Source organism: Chiloscyllium punctatum, chromosome 3 (genome assembly GCF_047496795.1).
Source record: "Chiloscyllium punctatum isolate Juve2018m chromosome 3, sChiPun1.3, whole genome shotgun sequence".
Classification (NCBI taxonomy): domain Eukaryota; kingdom Metazoa; phylum Chordata; class Chondrichthyes; order Orectolobiformes; family Hemiscylliidae; genus Chiloscyllium; species Chiloscyllium punctatum.
The window spans coordinates 135576097-135591101 of NC_092741.1; the positions used below are offsets into that span (position 1 = coordinate 135576097).

At 39.7% G+C, this 15005-nt stretch overlaps 1 protein-coding gene across 5 annotated transcripts in view; it reads right to left on the reverse strand.

Moving 5' to 3' along the window:
- Positions 1–1400: 1400 nt before the first annotated feature.
- Positions 1401–15005, reverse strand: part of pxdn (peroxidasin) — a 257223-nt gene continuing 243618 nt past the window's right edge. For all 5 annotated transcript variants that reach the window (XM_072561008.1, XM_072561006.1, XM_072561007.1 and 2 more), the window contains 4 exons: positions 10304–10424; positions 7681–7813; positions 4900–5013; positions 1401–3873 (listed from right to left, as the gene is read on the reverse strand). In XM_072561008.1, coding sequence (XP_072417109.1) covers positions 3748–3873; positions 4900–5013; positions 7681–7813; positions 10304–10424 — 494 coding nt within the window. In that variant the 3' untranslated portion in view covers positions 1401–3747. The remainder of the gene's footprint in view (positions 3874–4899; positions 5014–7680; positions 7814–10303; positions 10425–15005) is intronic.

A 15005-nucleotide genomic window follows, 5' to 3' on the forward strand; every position in this document is an offset into this window, starting at 1 on the left:
TACAGGAAGTGGTGGAGGCTGGTACAACATTTAAAAGGCATCTGAATAGGAAGGGTTGAGAAGGATATGGGCCAAATGCTGGCAAGTGGGACTGGATTAATTTAGGATATCTGGTCAGCATGGACGAGTTGGACTGAACTGTCTGTTCCTGTGCTGTACATCTCTATGACTCTGAAGGAGAAAATGTATTTGGTGGTGGTATCCTGCTGGAGGTGGTGGAAATGGTGCAGGATGATCCTTTGAATGTGGAGACTAATGGGGTGAAAAGTGGAACCCAATCATTGTTCTGGGAAAGTGATGTTGGCAAGAGATAAGCTGAACATGGCGAAAGCCCTGTTAACCACAGTCAGGGGGAATCCTCCATTAAGGAAAAAGGTGGTTATATCTGAAGCAATCTGGTGGAAGGTGATATCATCTGAACGAATGCAATGGAGATGGAAAAACTGGGAAAATGTAAAGGAAATACTGTGTAAACAACATAACATACTGGAAGAGATTGAAGAACCAAATACACAGTATTAGAGTGCTGATATGTGTAAATGGCATCAAATGAATTTCAACTTGGCACTGAGGAAGACCATTCCCCTGTAGCAGTGAAAGGCTATCAACTGTTTCGAGCTCCAGTATGAGAGGCTCTCAGGCTCAAGGAGAGCAACAGCTACTTCTGATGGAGGGGCTGCCTTTAGAGGGATTAGTTGTACCCAATTGGCCTAGGAAGAAAAACGTTTTTATCATCTCTGAGACTGCCTCAAAAAATAGTCTTCTTTGAGATCCTAGCAGTAATGATTTGTTGGCCTGTCAGCATGGAGAACTGTTGTCCTTAAAAGGTCACACTGGGCAGATTGCTGATGCAGTCCTGCCATCTATCCACTTGTGTAGCTCTGAATCTGCACCCAAAGACAGGGCTTACTTCTGGCCAGTAAAACCCCGACCAATCTTTTCCAGCACCTTAAAAATGTTGAATTGTTTAGTCATTTCTGACAATATTCAGACTTTTAAAACACAAGTTAAGGTTCAATCATTATGACTCCATTCATTTCATCCATTCTTGATGATGCATCTGGGACTTTAACTCATGGTGATCCAAAAAAAATGGAATTGCCAGCGGCAGGATGTATTTAATGTGACACAGAAAATTCAGAATTCGCTTTCTTGGTGTATAAAACATTTCTAATCTCCATGAAATGGTGAGAAAGTCCACACCCAGCATTTATTCCACAAGTTTCACTTGGTTAAATAATGATTTACATAATGCTGTTATTGTCAGTGATGTTAAATGACACAGAATACCAACAAACACCATCTAAAATAAAACAGGTTGGTTCTTCCATTGCCAACTGTAAAGCAACTATTTATTTGATGCATGCGACTGAGTGACACTAGGAAAATGACACTGCATATTTCAGATAATGTGGTCCATTTAATTTGGTTCATACAAATGCATTACACAGTGCAAAAATCTCTTTGGTAAATTTATTGTTTTACGCTATGTTCCTCTTCTGTCTTATTAAAGCAATATGGCTATTAAGACACTCGGGTCTCAGAACAATGTGTACAAAAACAAAGATGACAATGGTCAGAATGAAAAACTACATCAGCATTGCTGTTAGGAGAGAGAAAAAATGTGAAACAAAGCAGTGGAATTGCCTCATTTTGTTCTGGCAGAGCAATCCACTCAATGGTGTCAGAACCTGCAGAGAATCATTCAGCACAGGTGGAGGCCTCGTATTTCAATGTGCTGTTCGCATGCTCAAGACAAAAATAAAAAAAGACATGCAAACAAAGAATGAAAACCAAATTACTTTACTTAAAAAATAAGCAGAGCACATACTTAAATAATTTTCAATAAACTAACTTGCTCCTTTATATCCTAGAACCCCTGAAAAAAAATGGTCAGTATCTTTAGGTCAAATGTCGCAAAGTCCAACTTCTTTTGTAAATAGTTGGTAACTCATCATTTTTGCAAGAATGTACTTAAAAACAAAATTAAAATCATGAGAGGTCTTGTTCCTGTTCTGATGCACTGATACTTTTCACCCAAAATCTTTTGTGCAAGTTAAAAACTTGGATTTGTAAAGAGGTTGGCATGTAACAAATGTGTTTTTTTAAAAAAGTAACATGGGAATGTTGCCTTAAAATCAAATAGCACCATAAATGAAAGGTTGAGGTATGATTTTTAAAACAAAAGCTATTCAATGTCCTTCATTGATGGTTAAAAGTGACCAATTAACATCTGAGTAAATAAATAAAAAAAATCTTCCCAACAATAAAGAAACAATGGTTAGAAATGTTAAATGACATTTAATACTGTTTCACTGGTTAGCAGAGCTTTTCAATGGATAATTAGGGAGCAAGAAACCCCTCTTATGGATCTCCCTCCCTCCCCACCCCCACCATTGCTTATGTTTGTTTACAATAACAAATTACTACAATGTAAAAAATATCTGCTAGTATATAAAAACAGTAATCCAAAAAAAAATTCAGAAGTGCAAAATGCCATAAATCCAATAAGGTGTAATTGTTCGAGTTGAAAATTCAGTAGCCAAGCCACAAAGATAATCAAAAAAAAGATTTCTTTTAAATGCTCTGATAGATTGACAAATGATTTGCACTCATTGTATAAAAACGCTGATATATAGTGCCAATTAGTGAAATAGCATGGGCAATTTTTCAATGTAGTATGTACACCAATCTGCAAATTAGTAGGCATCTATTTATCAAACGTCCAAACAAGTATGAGTAACAACTTCACATTAGTAACTATAGGATGAGCCTACATATATGTCTCAACACCTTAAGAGAGTGAAATTACTTTACAGCCCACATCTTCCGGCCACAGATAGAACCCCTTTATCTGACACTGACCAGACAAACAATCACCCACACAGTTAAAGTATTGGGGAGTGCGAAGCAGGACAATCGGGGAGGCAGTAGGAAGTTGGAAGGTCAGAGAGGGAGTCAGAGGATGAGTTGAGGGTGAGTTGGAAGGTGATGTGTGTCGGATGGTTAGGGCCAAATGGGGCAGGTGTTGGGGGTGGTCAGTTCCATAATTTTCATTTGTAGGTTTGAGGATATGTCCAATCACCAATTGTTTGGAGACCTGAAGATCTGGGCCTTTAGATTTTAAACATGCAATATACCTGGGGCTCACTGACTGAGTGAAATATATAAAACCACTGCTTTTAATGTTTTTTTCTCTCCTCCGAAACATTTTCTCGCACCCATTCAAAACAAAAACCTGCACAATTAACATATATACGATGAGCTAGAGAAGTTCTTGAGATAGTTTTTGCCTTTAAACATAAAAAGTAGTTTGGGAACGTTATGGTACGTTATCTCCTCCTTATCACTGTAGTGTTTTATACAAGAAATTACATATAGCACCAATTTTTATTTTGGCATTTCTAACCTGAGAAGCTTCTCACCAGGAAAACATTGACAGATAAATTGAAATCACCATGTCATACCACACATGACTTCCCTTTCAATACTTTTGCATTGTGGTGTTTTTCTTTGACATCACACACATGGTTCGTGCATATAAAATGCTGTTGATTTGAAATCAGTGAAGCATGCATTTGAGCACTTTCTTTGAATATTTCTCGGGATTTCTTCAAATTGATGCTTTCTTTGCAACTCTGACTGAATACTCGTGGGTAGTTTTTGAAAGCACACTGACGTCCAGACATCAAAATTCACTGTACAACTACAAGGACAGTCCATCTCCTCCAGTCCTGCAGTGAGGCTTTAGGACCATTCATTTCGCTTGACCATTTCTTCTGCACAGACTGAGCAGCAAGCTCCCGCCACCTTCACAGGATCAGTACATCTGACTGGTGGGCATGTTTCAACAAAGCAAGTAAGCTGTCCCGCCTGCAGTGCAAAACAGAAAGATTTTTTTTCCTCTGAGTCCAATTGGAATCAAATCAAAAGCTGCAACCCAGTCAGTCATTCTCAAAATGCAACTATGTCCCTTCCTGCTTTCTCCCAGGAATTGGATATCAATCAGGCCAATATTGATTAAGAATTTTTCTGAATTTCTACTTCGTCACCGTACCAATGTATGTACCAATAAAAGACTGAAAAGACATGCAATTTTTAAAATCCAAATAAACAGTGACAAATGGAGGGGATACTGTGGTGGGAACCTAATTGTGAAACAATTGGGAGACCACAGTACTGCCATGACTTGTAGTGAGAATGCTCCATTGAAAAGAAGTGCAGCTCCTGCTCCAGCTAATCCCCACAGTCAGGTTGGTGATCCTATTGCAGCTATTGGGTAAAGTCCAAGTGTAAACTGCAAAGGTTGCAGAATGAGCCCTGCTGTCAGGTTAATTTCGCAGGGACCAATCTAAGCAACATTTAGGAGATTAACAACTAAATAACAACATTCCAACTCAAAGCAAAGCACCAGAATGATCTTTAGCAGAAGATTAGATTCCCTACAGTATGGAAACAGGTCCTCCAGCCCAGCAAGTCCACAGCAACCTTCTGAAGAGTAACCCATCCAGACCCATTCCCATGACTAATGCACCGAACACTATGGACAACTTAGCACGGCCAATTCACCTAACCTGCATGTCCTTGGATTGTAGGAGGAAACCAGAACACCCAGGGGAAACCCACATAGACATGGGAAGAATGTGCAAACTCCACACAGACATTCACCCAAAGCAGGCATTGAACCTGGGACCTTGGTGCTGCAAGGCAGCAGTGCTAATCACTGAGCCACTATGCCACCCCAGAACTTCAGACTACATCCAGATAATTTTGTACAACACTCTTTTTGATGAGCCAAATGCAACCTCAGATATAATTTCACCAAAATGAAACCTGAAGGTAATTCATTGTGCACTACCATAAATTCCTCTGATTTGATGAAGACCTGCTGCGTCATACCTTGCATTTGCAGGTGGTGCACGAGTCCTCCTTCCACTCTTCTTTGTCAGAGCGTTCTCTTGCCTTTCCGTCAGTGCATCCGGATTTATGGAGTTGACCTTCAAGTTTTTTAATCTGTGGAAAAATACAAAATAGGCAATCAAGGGGACATTTGAAAACAAAGCGAAGTGAACTCTTATTTGTCATTAATCAGCCATAACCAACAAAGTTAAAAACTAGGGACAACACAATGCCTTGCTAATGCAGTGAAGGACACTATATTGAACATCATGCACATTAGAAGTATGACATAGTATTGAGGTCTAACAAAGAAAATTACTTATTCTCCTATGCAGTCACCCACACTTTGATTCCACTTGTCTGCAAAACTAAACATCAAAATTGTTATTGCTATTAGAAAAACCACTACACTTCAGTAGAAAGACAATGCTCACATACTACACTCAAATATCAATGTTTGGGTCACCTTAATGGACAATTGGTTAATATTTTTATTCTGAAGTGTGCTAAAATCTTTAAAGTTAGAAGGGAGGTAGTCTTACATAGAATCCATAAAGATCTGGCTGCAGATAATGCCTGCCTTGATATCTAGATCTTAAGAATCATTGCCTGCTTTTGACACACTTGCTTTAAGAAGCAGTCATAGCAATGATGCTACAATATTTAATTGGAGAAAGAAAGATGGTCGCCAATGTCACCCTGACTGTTAGGCTATTAAAGGAGTGCTGTTCAGTCCTTTTAATGCATTGATTATAGGACATTGCAGTAATACTGAGATGATGTCTGACATGTTTCCACACCTCTAGGACCACAGGTGACAACTTTGGAAGGAGGGCAGTTTGGGAGGGGGGGGGGGGAAGCAAGTTTCTTTACCTCTACTCGCCAACTTATTTTCTCGCATTTGGGATGGAGTCTTTAAGAAGGTTGTGTTCGTTTGATTATCCAATATCCAGAACTTGTATTGCTGGTTGCCACTGAAGAATTTTTAAAATATTTTTATATTTTTTTAGAGTTACACTGTTATATTTTTAAAAAGTGACATAACCAATTTCTCCCATCATCTGTGTATTCTCCTAGACCACTCTTCCTTAACTTTTCAAAATTTTAACTATTTAGCATATACTTTCCCTGCTTTTTCTCTACCCAAACATACTAAGGCACAATTTTCTGCACAGAACTGTGTGTTTACTAGGTTCCCGTTGTACTAATCTTTCATCACTCGCTGCATCCTTTCTCCCAATTTACTATTCTTGTTAATTTCACTTTGGGATACCCAATTACTGATTTCTCTCAGGCCCATTTCTGTGTCAGTTATTTAAATGAAAACCAATGAAAACTAAAAGTCTTGTTGTCTTTGTTGTGGTTTTGTTCGCCGAGCTGGGAATTTGTGTTGCAGACGTTGCGTCCCCTGTCTAGGGGACATCCTCAGTGCTTGGGAGCCTCCTGTGAAGCACTTCTGTGATGTTTCCTCTGGCATTTATAGTGGCCTGTCTCTGCCGCTTCCAGTTGTCAGTTCCAGCTGTCTGCTGCAGTGGCCGGTATATTGGGTCCAGGTCGATGTGTTTGTTGATAGAATCTGTGGATGAGTGCCATGCCTCTAGGAATTTCCTGGCTGTTCTCCGTTTGGCTTGTCTATAATAGTAGTGTTGTCCCAGTCCAACTCATGTTGCTTGTCATCTGCGTGTGTGGCTACTAAGGATAGCTGATCATGTCGTTTCGTGTCTAGTTGGTGTTCATGGATACGGATCGTTAGCTGTCTTCCTGTTTGTCCTATGTAGTGTTTTGTGCAGTCCTTGTATGGGATTTTGTACACTAGGTTGGTTTTGCTCAGGCTGGGTATCAGGTTCTTTGTCCTGGTGAGATGTTGTCTGAGAGTGGCTGTTGGTTTGTGTGCTGTTATGAGTCCTAGTGGTCGTATAGTCTGGCTGTCAGTTCAGAAACATTCTTGATGTATGATAACTTGGTTAGTCCTTTGGGTTGTGGCATATCCTCATTCCGTTGTCTTTCCCTTAGGCATCTGTTGATGAAATTGCGGGGAAATCCGTTTTTGGCGAATACATTGTAGAGGTGTTCTTCTTCCTCTTTTTACAGTTCTGGTGTACTGCAGTATGTTGTGGCCCTTTTGAACAGTGTCTTGATGCAACTTCTTTTGTGCGTGTTCGGGTGGTTGCTTTCATAGTTCAGGACTTGGTCTGTGTGTGGTTTTTCCTGTATACCTTTGTGGTGAATTCTCCGTTCGGTGTTCTCTGTACCATCATGTATAGGAATGGGAGTTGGTTGTCCTTTTCTTCCTCTCTAGTGAATCGGATTCCTGTGAGTGTGGCGTTGATAATCCGGTGTGTGTTCTCTATTTCTGTGTTTTTAATTATTACAAAGGTGTCATCCACATATCTGACCCAGAGTTTGGGTTGAATTTGTGGTAAGACGGTTTGTTCTAATCTTTGCAAGCCAAACAGAGAACAGCCAGGGAATTCCTAGAGGCATGGCACTCATCCACAGATTCTATCAACAAACACATCAACCTGGACCCAATATACCGGCCACTGCAGCAGACAGCTGGAACTGACAACTGGAAGCGGCAGAGACAAACCACTATAAATGCTGGAGGAAACATCACAGAAACACTTCACAGGAGGCTCCCAAGCACTGAGGATGTCACCTAGACAGGGGACGAAACGTCTGCAACACAAGTTCCCAGCTCGGCGAACAGAACCACAACAACAAGCACCCGAGCTACAAATCTTCTCACAAACTCTTGTTTATCTTCAATTGTATTCCCACCTGATTCTGAAGACCAGTGATAGTTTTCTGTATTTCAGACACGAAGTCCTGGAAATCATCTAAACTAGCCTCATCCTTTTCAGAGGCAGATTGTAATGACACAGTTTCATTGTGAAGTGTGTTCGTCAAAGAACTGCAAGGACATAGAAAAATACAAGAACATATCAGTAACAATTAAATGTCAACAAAAATATACTATGCCTCGTTAATTTGGCTATTTGTAGCTACTTAAAATAACATGATAGAATTCACAGAATACCTACAGTGTGGAAGTAGGCCATTCAGCGCATCAAATTCGACCCTCCAAAGAGCATCCCATCCCACCCTATCCCGGTAACCCTGCATTTCCCATGGCTAATCAACATAACCTACACATCCCTGGACACTATGAGCAATTTATCATGGCTAATCCACCTAAGCTGCACATCTTTGGACCGAAGGAGGAAACCTGAAGCACCCAGAGAAAATCCATGTAGACACGGGAGAATGGGCAAACTCTGCAAAGACAGTCGCTCAAGGGTGAAATTGAACCCAGGTTCCTGTTGCTGTGAGGCAGCCATGCTAACCACTATGTCATTATGACCCCTCCCCCTCCCCCCCACCCCACCCTGCATCTCCACAAATAATCATGATTTAAATATACTGAACAATTTCATAAAACAGGATACTGGGGGATGACAGCCATAGGAGTTTGTTCATTCAGAAACAATTTAAAAGCTTTTTTCATCTGTGGAAAGTTTACATCTACTGGAAAATTAAAAATAAACTATTACAAATCTGCATTTCATCCTTGTACAGGGCGGTACATAACTGAACATTTATCATATATGCTCCTGTATGATCGTGTATGCTCCTGTGTGTGGATAATGAAGGTCTTTGCTGGACCCAATATAAGGAAAGACGAAACAAAATCTTTCAAAGTTATAGTCAGAAAGGCACAAGGAACCCAATAGATGACCAAGTGAAAGAATCTACCAAAATTACATGTGGCAACAGCAGCAAAATATGTAAACTCATGTCAGGGATACTACGTTGGAATCTTCAGTGAAAGTTTTCCTGAAATATGGCGTAACTTGACAAAAGTTTCTTTTTCCAATCTTGCCTGTGCCAACTCTTTGAAAAAGTTAACCCATTAGTACTTATTTTTCATTTTTTCAATTATACATATACAATTTCCTATTGTGAAAGTTATCATTGAAACTGTTTTTGATCATCCTTTCAGGAAGTATATTTCAGATTATATTAAGCCACTGCCATAAAAATAATCGCTTGCCACTCCATTGGTGGACCTGTGGAATTCATTGCCACGGAGCACAGTAGAGGCCGGGATGTTAAATGTCTTCAAGGCAGAGATTGATAAATTCTTAATCTCTCAAGGAATTAAGGGATATGGGGAGAGTTGCGGGTAAGTAGCACTGAAATTCCTATCAGCCATGATTGAATGGTGGAGTGGACTTGATGGGCCGAATGGTCTTACTTCCACTCCTATGTCTTACGGTCTTATGGTTCTTCTCCTTTTGAGCTTAAATCTGGTCTTTAATGCTCCTGCAAATGGATAGTTTCTCCTAACTAACTCCATCAAAAGCCCTCATGATTTTGAACACGCTTGATAACTCTGTCCTTCATCTGCCCAGTTCGGAGGAGATCAATTTGTTTCTCTACTTGGTTCAATAACTGAAGTCCCACGTCCCCAGTCATGTTTTAGGAAATGTCATTGTATTCTCTTCACAACCTTCCAAGAGAATGGTTATCACAATTAAATACATTATTCTAGTTGAGCCCTAACCAGTGTTTTCAAAAGCAAATGAAAGCAGGCTTGTAATAGGTGTCATTTATTACTGTGTTACCCTCATTTTGTAACAAGGATTCATTAGAGGCAGATTAATACAAGCAAAATCAATCCCTTGATAATTTCTGAAGACATTTGATATGAATCATCTGAGCCATGAGAAATGGCTTTCTGAACATAACCTCTCTTAATCAGGCATCCACTCCACATTACTATGAATGAAGAGGTAAGTATCACAGTTACACTAGGGCGTAGCTCTTACAGTATTCCTCACACTCGCCAACTTGCCATATGCTTCTAACTAGCACTGATTACAACAGTGCTTTTCTTTTAAGACTCCCCTTCACATGATAAGAGCATTCAGACTTGGGTAGTGCAGCAATCAACATGAACACAGTGATCTATACTCAACTGATAGGGGACGACACAAAACCAGAAGTGCATTTAACTCTGCAAAACATGTCAGATGCTGCTTTAAATAAGATATCCAAAATAATCTTTCTTTTAAAAAAAAGAAAGACCCAGCACTTTTGCAACATAAGTATGGATAGGTAACATACAAAACCAGAACAATATGCCACTTTAACATGAAATCCCCTTAATTCCAAAAAACAAAATTAGCAGATTTTCCAGATTGTTAACGCTGATTAAATTGGGATTAGGAGCCAAAAGTTGCTAATTTGAAGAGTATAGAAGCCCACACTGTTGCTCTTTCAATCCCAGCCTTTGCTACGTTATTTGAAATGCTTCCTAATTGATTAACTCTTTCTGATGACCTTCCCACGTGCAAATTAACCGATCATGCCACAGAGCTCTGTTGTCAACTGAAATGACCTGGAATGTGTCAGGTTTTTCAATTTCCTTAAAGGTGACTCATCCCGGAAGCTGTATTCAGGTGACCGTCTGCCACGGAAGTGGTGTGACAGCGCATTGAACTGCCCTCTGGTTCTGCAGTCTGGAGAATAAAGTAAAATTTTCTGTTAAAGCACTGTCTTAACAATAAAGAGTTTATAAAAATTCTACTATCATTGAATATGTGCCAGTTTCACACATCATAAACTTTCATTAATCCACTGGATGACAACTGAGATTGTTAAAATGTCTAATTCTAAATCTGTATTCATAGCCTATTCTCAAAAAATATTATAACTGACTTAAAAGAAATCTTAATTTTATGCGTTCATCTCCCCCTTCATGTCCACTAGCTTCTAACAAACAAAACGCTGTTGCACAATGTTCCGACTCTGATAATCTTGAATTCTAAATCCTTTAAATTGTAAAACAGACTCGCAAACAAACATGCACTTTGGCCTCAAATGTAACAGTGTGGTCATAGTTTAATAGAATTATTTCATAATAGTTCATTTAACATTTTCCTTCAACAAATGAGAAAACAACATTCCAAGTATCCCTTTAGTATACAGCCTGGACTTCCAGATGTTTCCAGTTAATTTATTCCTATATGTTAAACTTATGGAATAAATATTAGACTAATCACTTTGACAAATACATTAACTTGCACTTAAATGCATGTCCCAACATCAATAAGTAGAAGTATGATTAGGATCTTTCAAAATAATTATGTCAGTTTTTGTGAAGGAATGAATTTATTAATTTAATTTGTATGATTACTGGCAAATCAAAAAATGGAATCAGACCAGGAAATTGATAGACATGTTCCGGAATATTCCAAGCACCTTCACTAGCAAGGTGAAATAAAATTAAAAGTCAAGATTAGAATGGTGCTGGAAAAGCACAGCAGGTCAGGCAGCATCGGGGAGCAGATTTTCCTGCTCTTTGGATGCTGCCTGACCTGCTGTGCTTTTCCAGCATCACTCTAATCTTGATTCTGATCTCCAGCATCTGCAGTCCTCACTTTCGTCTTGCTGTAATAAAATTAAGGGCAGCCTGAAGGGGTCAGGTTTAAAAAGAGATGAAAGTGTGAAAAGTACTTTTTTGAAATGCATAATCGAAAGTAGTTCTTTAGTGCTTAAAATACAATAGCACAAAAACTATTTAAAACTGGTTCACTATTCTATATCTTCACTTGAACGAGTTTCCTCTGCTTTTCATTATTCTATCTTGTTCTTTTAACATGAATGGATTATCAATGAGTTATTTATTTACTTGGCTCCACGGTTCAAACTTTTGACGTTAAAAAAAATTTGGCACCGACATTTTATTGGAGTTCAATAATGAATGTCTGACTTACACAACATTTTGTGCAGCTGAGTGCAAGATTATTCCAGTTAGATCCCAGTTACACTTGAATCAGATTTTAAAGATCAAAAAGGTAGAGTCTGCCTCATGAGAAGTATGGGGTATTTGTATAGGCAAGCATAAAAAGTGGATTCGATCAAAAGTAAAACTGGCCTGACTGCCAAATGGTTTTACAAATTGGGCTCTGGGGAGTGGACACGCCTGAACACGTAGGTGTGGTAAAATATTTCCAGAAATGCACAGATTTTATACATTAGGGATTTTTAAGAATGGTGGCTAACAATTTCTGGCGTAAGAACCGTAAATGAAGAAAACCAGGGCTTCCTGAAGAAATTGATTAGCCTCTGTATGACAAATACAAACAGTGAAGAACGTTGAAGGTCGTGCTCATGAAAACAGGATTGCGAATGCAGTTCCTCTTTCTGCTTTTGTTGCCTGATATAGGACAAGCTTTTGAAAATAAAATTTGTTTGACTCAACCCCAAAAAGGTGCATTAATAGATTGAGCTCACTCACCAACTGTAACAGGATTATTTACACCTGGCATCACTGTGCCTTATCCGTTTCAAACCATTTTAATTTGACACCATGTGGAACATGTATAATTTATTTCACCTCGTGTTTCAAGGGGTCAGTCAGATGCTGTAGCCACTTTACAAACTCATTCAATCTCATCACTTTAGATAAAGGAAGTGGTTAGTGTGGTAGCTCATACAGTGGTTTGAATGTTCCAAGATCCACCTGATTTGAGGAACCAACTGGAATGGAAGATACAAAATGGAATTCCTTTCTTCAAAAAGTGAGGGTGACTGAAAACAGGAAACTATCGGCAAGTTAGCTAAATATCTGCCATAGGGAAAATGTTGAAAGTATTTAGATAGGTTCAAGGTAATTAAGCAGACTACAAAGACTTTTTGCTCAGGGGAGTCATGGTTCGCCAATCTGTTTAAGTTGTTTGAGAAAGTAATGTGTGCTGTGGAGAAAGGCAAATTGGTAGATGTACTGTACTTTGGTTTCCAAAGTCATTTGATAAAGTGCCTCATCAAAGGAAATTGCAGAAAATAAAAGCTATGGTGAAAGGGGCAATAATTTGGTCCAGTTAGAAGACTGGCTAGCTGACTGGAAGCAGAAAGCAGGTTAAAAAAAAATGTTATGTTCTGTGTAAAGATGCTGTCTTTTTATTTCTATGCTTTTTAAAAACTGTGGACTGAAATGAGAAAGACAAGGGATCCAAAGTCAGGTGGTTTGGGGATTCTTCCTTTTTTTTTTAAAAGCTCCAACTTTCGTGATAACCCTCAGAATAATTGTGCAGCACATGACCCCAGTGAGCATGAAGTAATTTGGGACATTTGGATAAGTACATGAAAAGAAAAGATTGGAGGGATATGGGCCAAGTGCAGGCAGGTGGGACCAGTTTGGTTTGGGATTATGTTTGGGATGGACTGGTTGGATCGAAGGGCCTGTTTCCATGCTGTACAACTCTTTCACTCTTCTATGATTGGATTGGGTTCAATTTGAAAGAGAGACAAGAAGGATTTGGGTGTGGTATTACGAAGTGACACACATGAAGGAAAATGGGAGAAAGTGAGGACTACAGATGGTGGATATCAGAGTCGAAAAGTGTGGCGCTGGAAAAAGCCCAGTGCATCAGGATGGTCAATGTTTTGGGCGCAAGTGCTTCATCAGGAATGTTATATGAAGGAAAAACTCAGGTTCTGTCTTATGTTTAAGACATGGCACTAGAAACTCCAAAAGGTTTCCTGAAGATGGCAGAGCTATCCCTCATAGTCTTAAAGGATCTATCAAATCCTAAGTTGATTGACTTGATTGAGTAAGCAAGTAGGAGAAAGTGAGGACTCAGATGCTGCAGATCAGAGTAAAAATGTATGGTGCCGGAAAAGCACAGCAGATCAGGCAGCATCCAAGGAGCAGGAGAATCAACGTTTCGGGCACAAGCTCTCTATCAAACATTCTTGATGAAGAGCTGATGCCTGAAACATTGTTTCACTTGCTCCTTAGATGATGCCTGACCTGTTGTGCTTTTCCAGCATCACACTTTTTGACCCTGAGTGAAGTAAGCAGCAGCACGTACAATCTACAAGAGGTACTACAGAAATCCGCCAGCGATTAAACAGCACCTTCCAAACCCACGACCACTACCATCTCGAAGGACAAGGGCAGCAGATACATGGGAATAAGTTCCCCTCCAAACCACTCACAATCCTGATTTGGAAATATATTGTCATCCATTAACTGTCATTGGGTCAAAATCATGAAATTCCCTCCCTAATAGCATTATAGGTCTACCTACAACATACGGATGCTAGCAACTCACGAAGATAGCTCAGCACTACCTTCTCAAGGGCCAATAAGGATGGGTAATAAAAAAATGCTGGCCGGTAAGCAATGCCCAAATCCCTGAGAGAATTTTTAAAAACTCTGGAGGTAGCATTTCCTGACACAGCAAGAAAGGCATAAATAATTAGGATGCGAGCACAGTATTTGGGTTTGAAGTAGATACACAGGAATTGAAGGAGGAGCAGTATTTTGGAAAGTGAAATGTTAGAATCAGATTATGCTCAACATTATGCAATTAAAGCCACTTCAACATAAGGAGAGATTGAAACTAGGCGTGAACAAGAAAGAACAAAAAGAGAAATAGAATTGAGAAATCCAGAATTAGATCATACAAATCTGACAGCATGGAAGCAGGCCATTTGACCCCTTGAGTCCACACTGACCCTCCAATGAGCTTCCCATTTGGACACACACCCCCCTACCCTATCCCTGAAACCCTGCAGTTCATGTGGCTAATTCACCTAGCCTGCACATCGTTGGACACTATGGGCAACTTAGCATGGCCAATCCATCTAACCCGCACATATCTTTAGACCAGAGGAGGAAACTTGAGCACCCAGAAGAAATTCATGCTGACACATGAGTGCAAACTCCACACAGTCGCCCGAGACTGGAATCAAACCTGGGTCCCTGGTGCCGTGAGGTGGCAATGTTGACCACTGAGCCACCATGCTGCCCCATATGCAAGATATGCATAAGAGAGGAATGAAGCAAGATAATGCAGATATAAAGTTAAAATGATGCAAATGAAGCAACGGGCATCAGATACTGATGCAGGCCATGGTGTGGATAATCTGACACATAGTTTGAGGTCCACTGGCAAAATTGTGTTTGCATAAGCCCTACCAAAGTAGGATGAGAAAGACAGGGAGGGATCCTTCATGTTATCTGAGAAAATGGTGAGGCAAATGAATGGAACAAATGAGAACTGCAGAGCAAATAGTCAGGAAAAGCACAG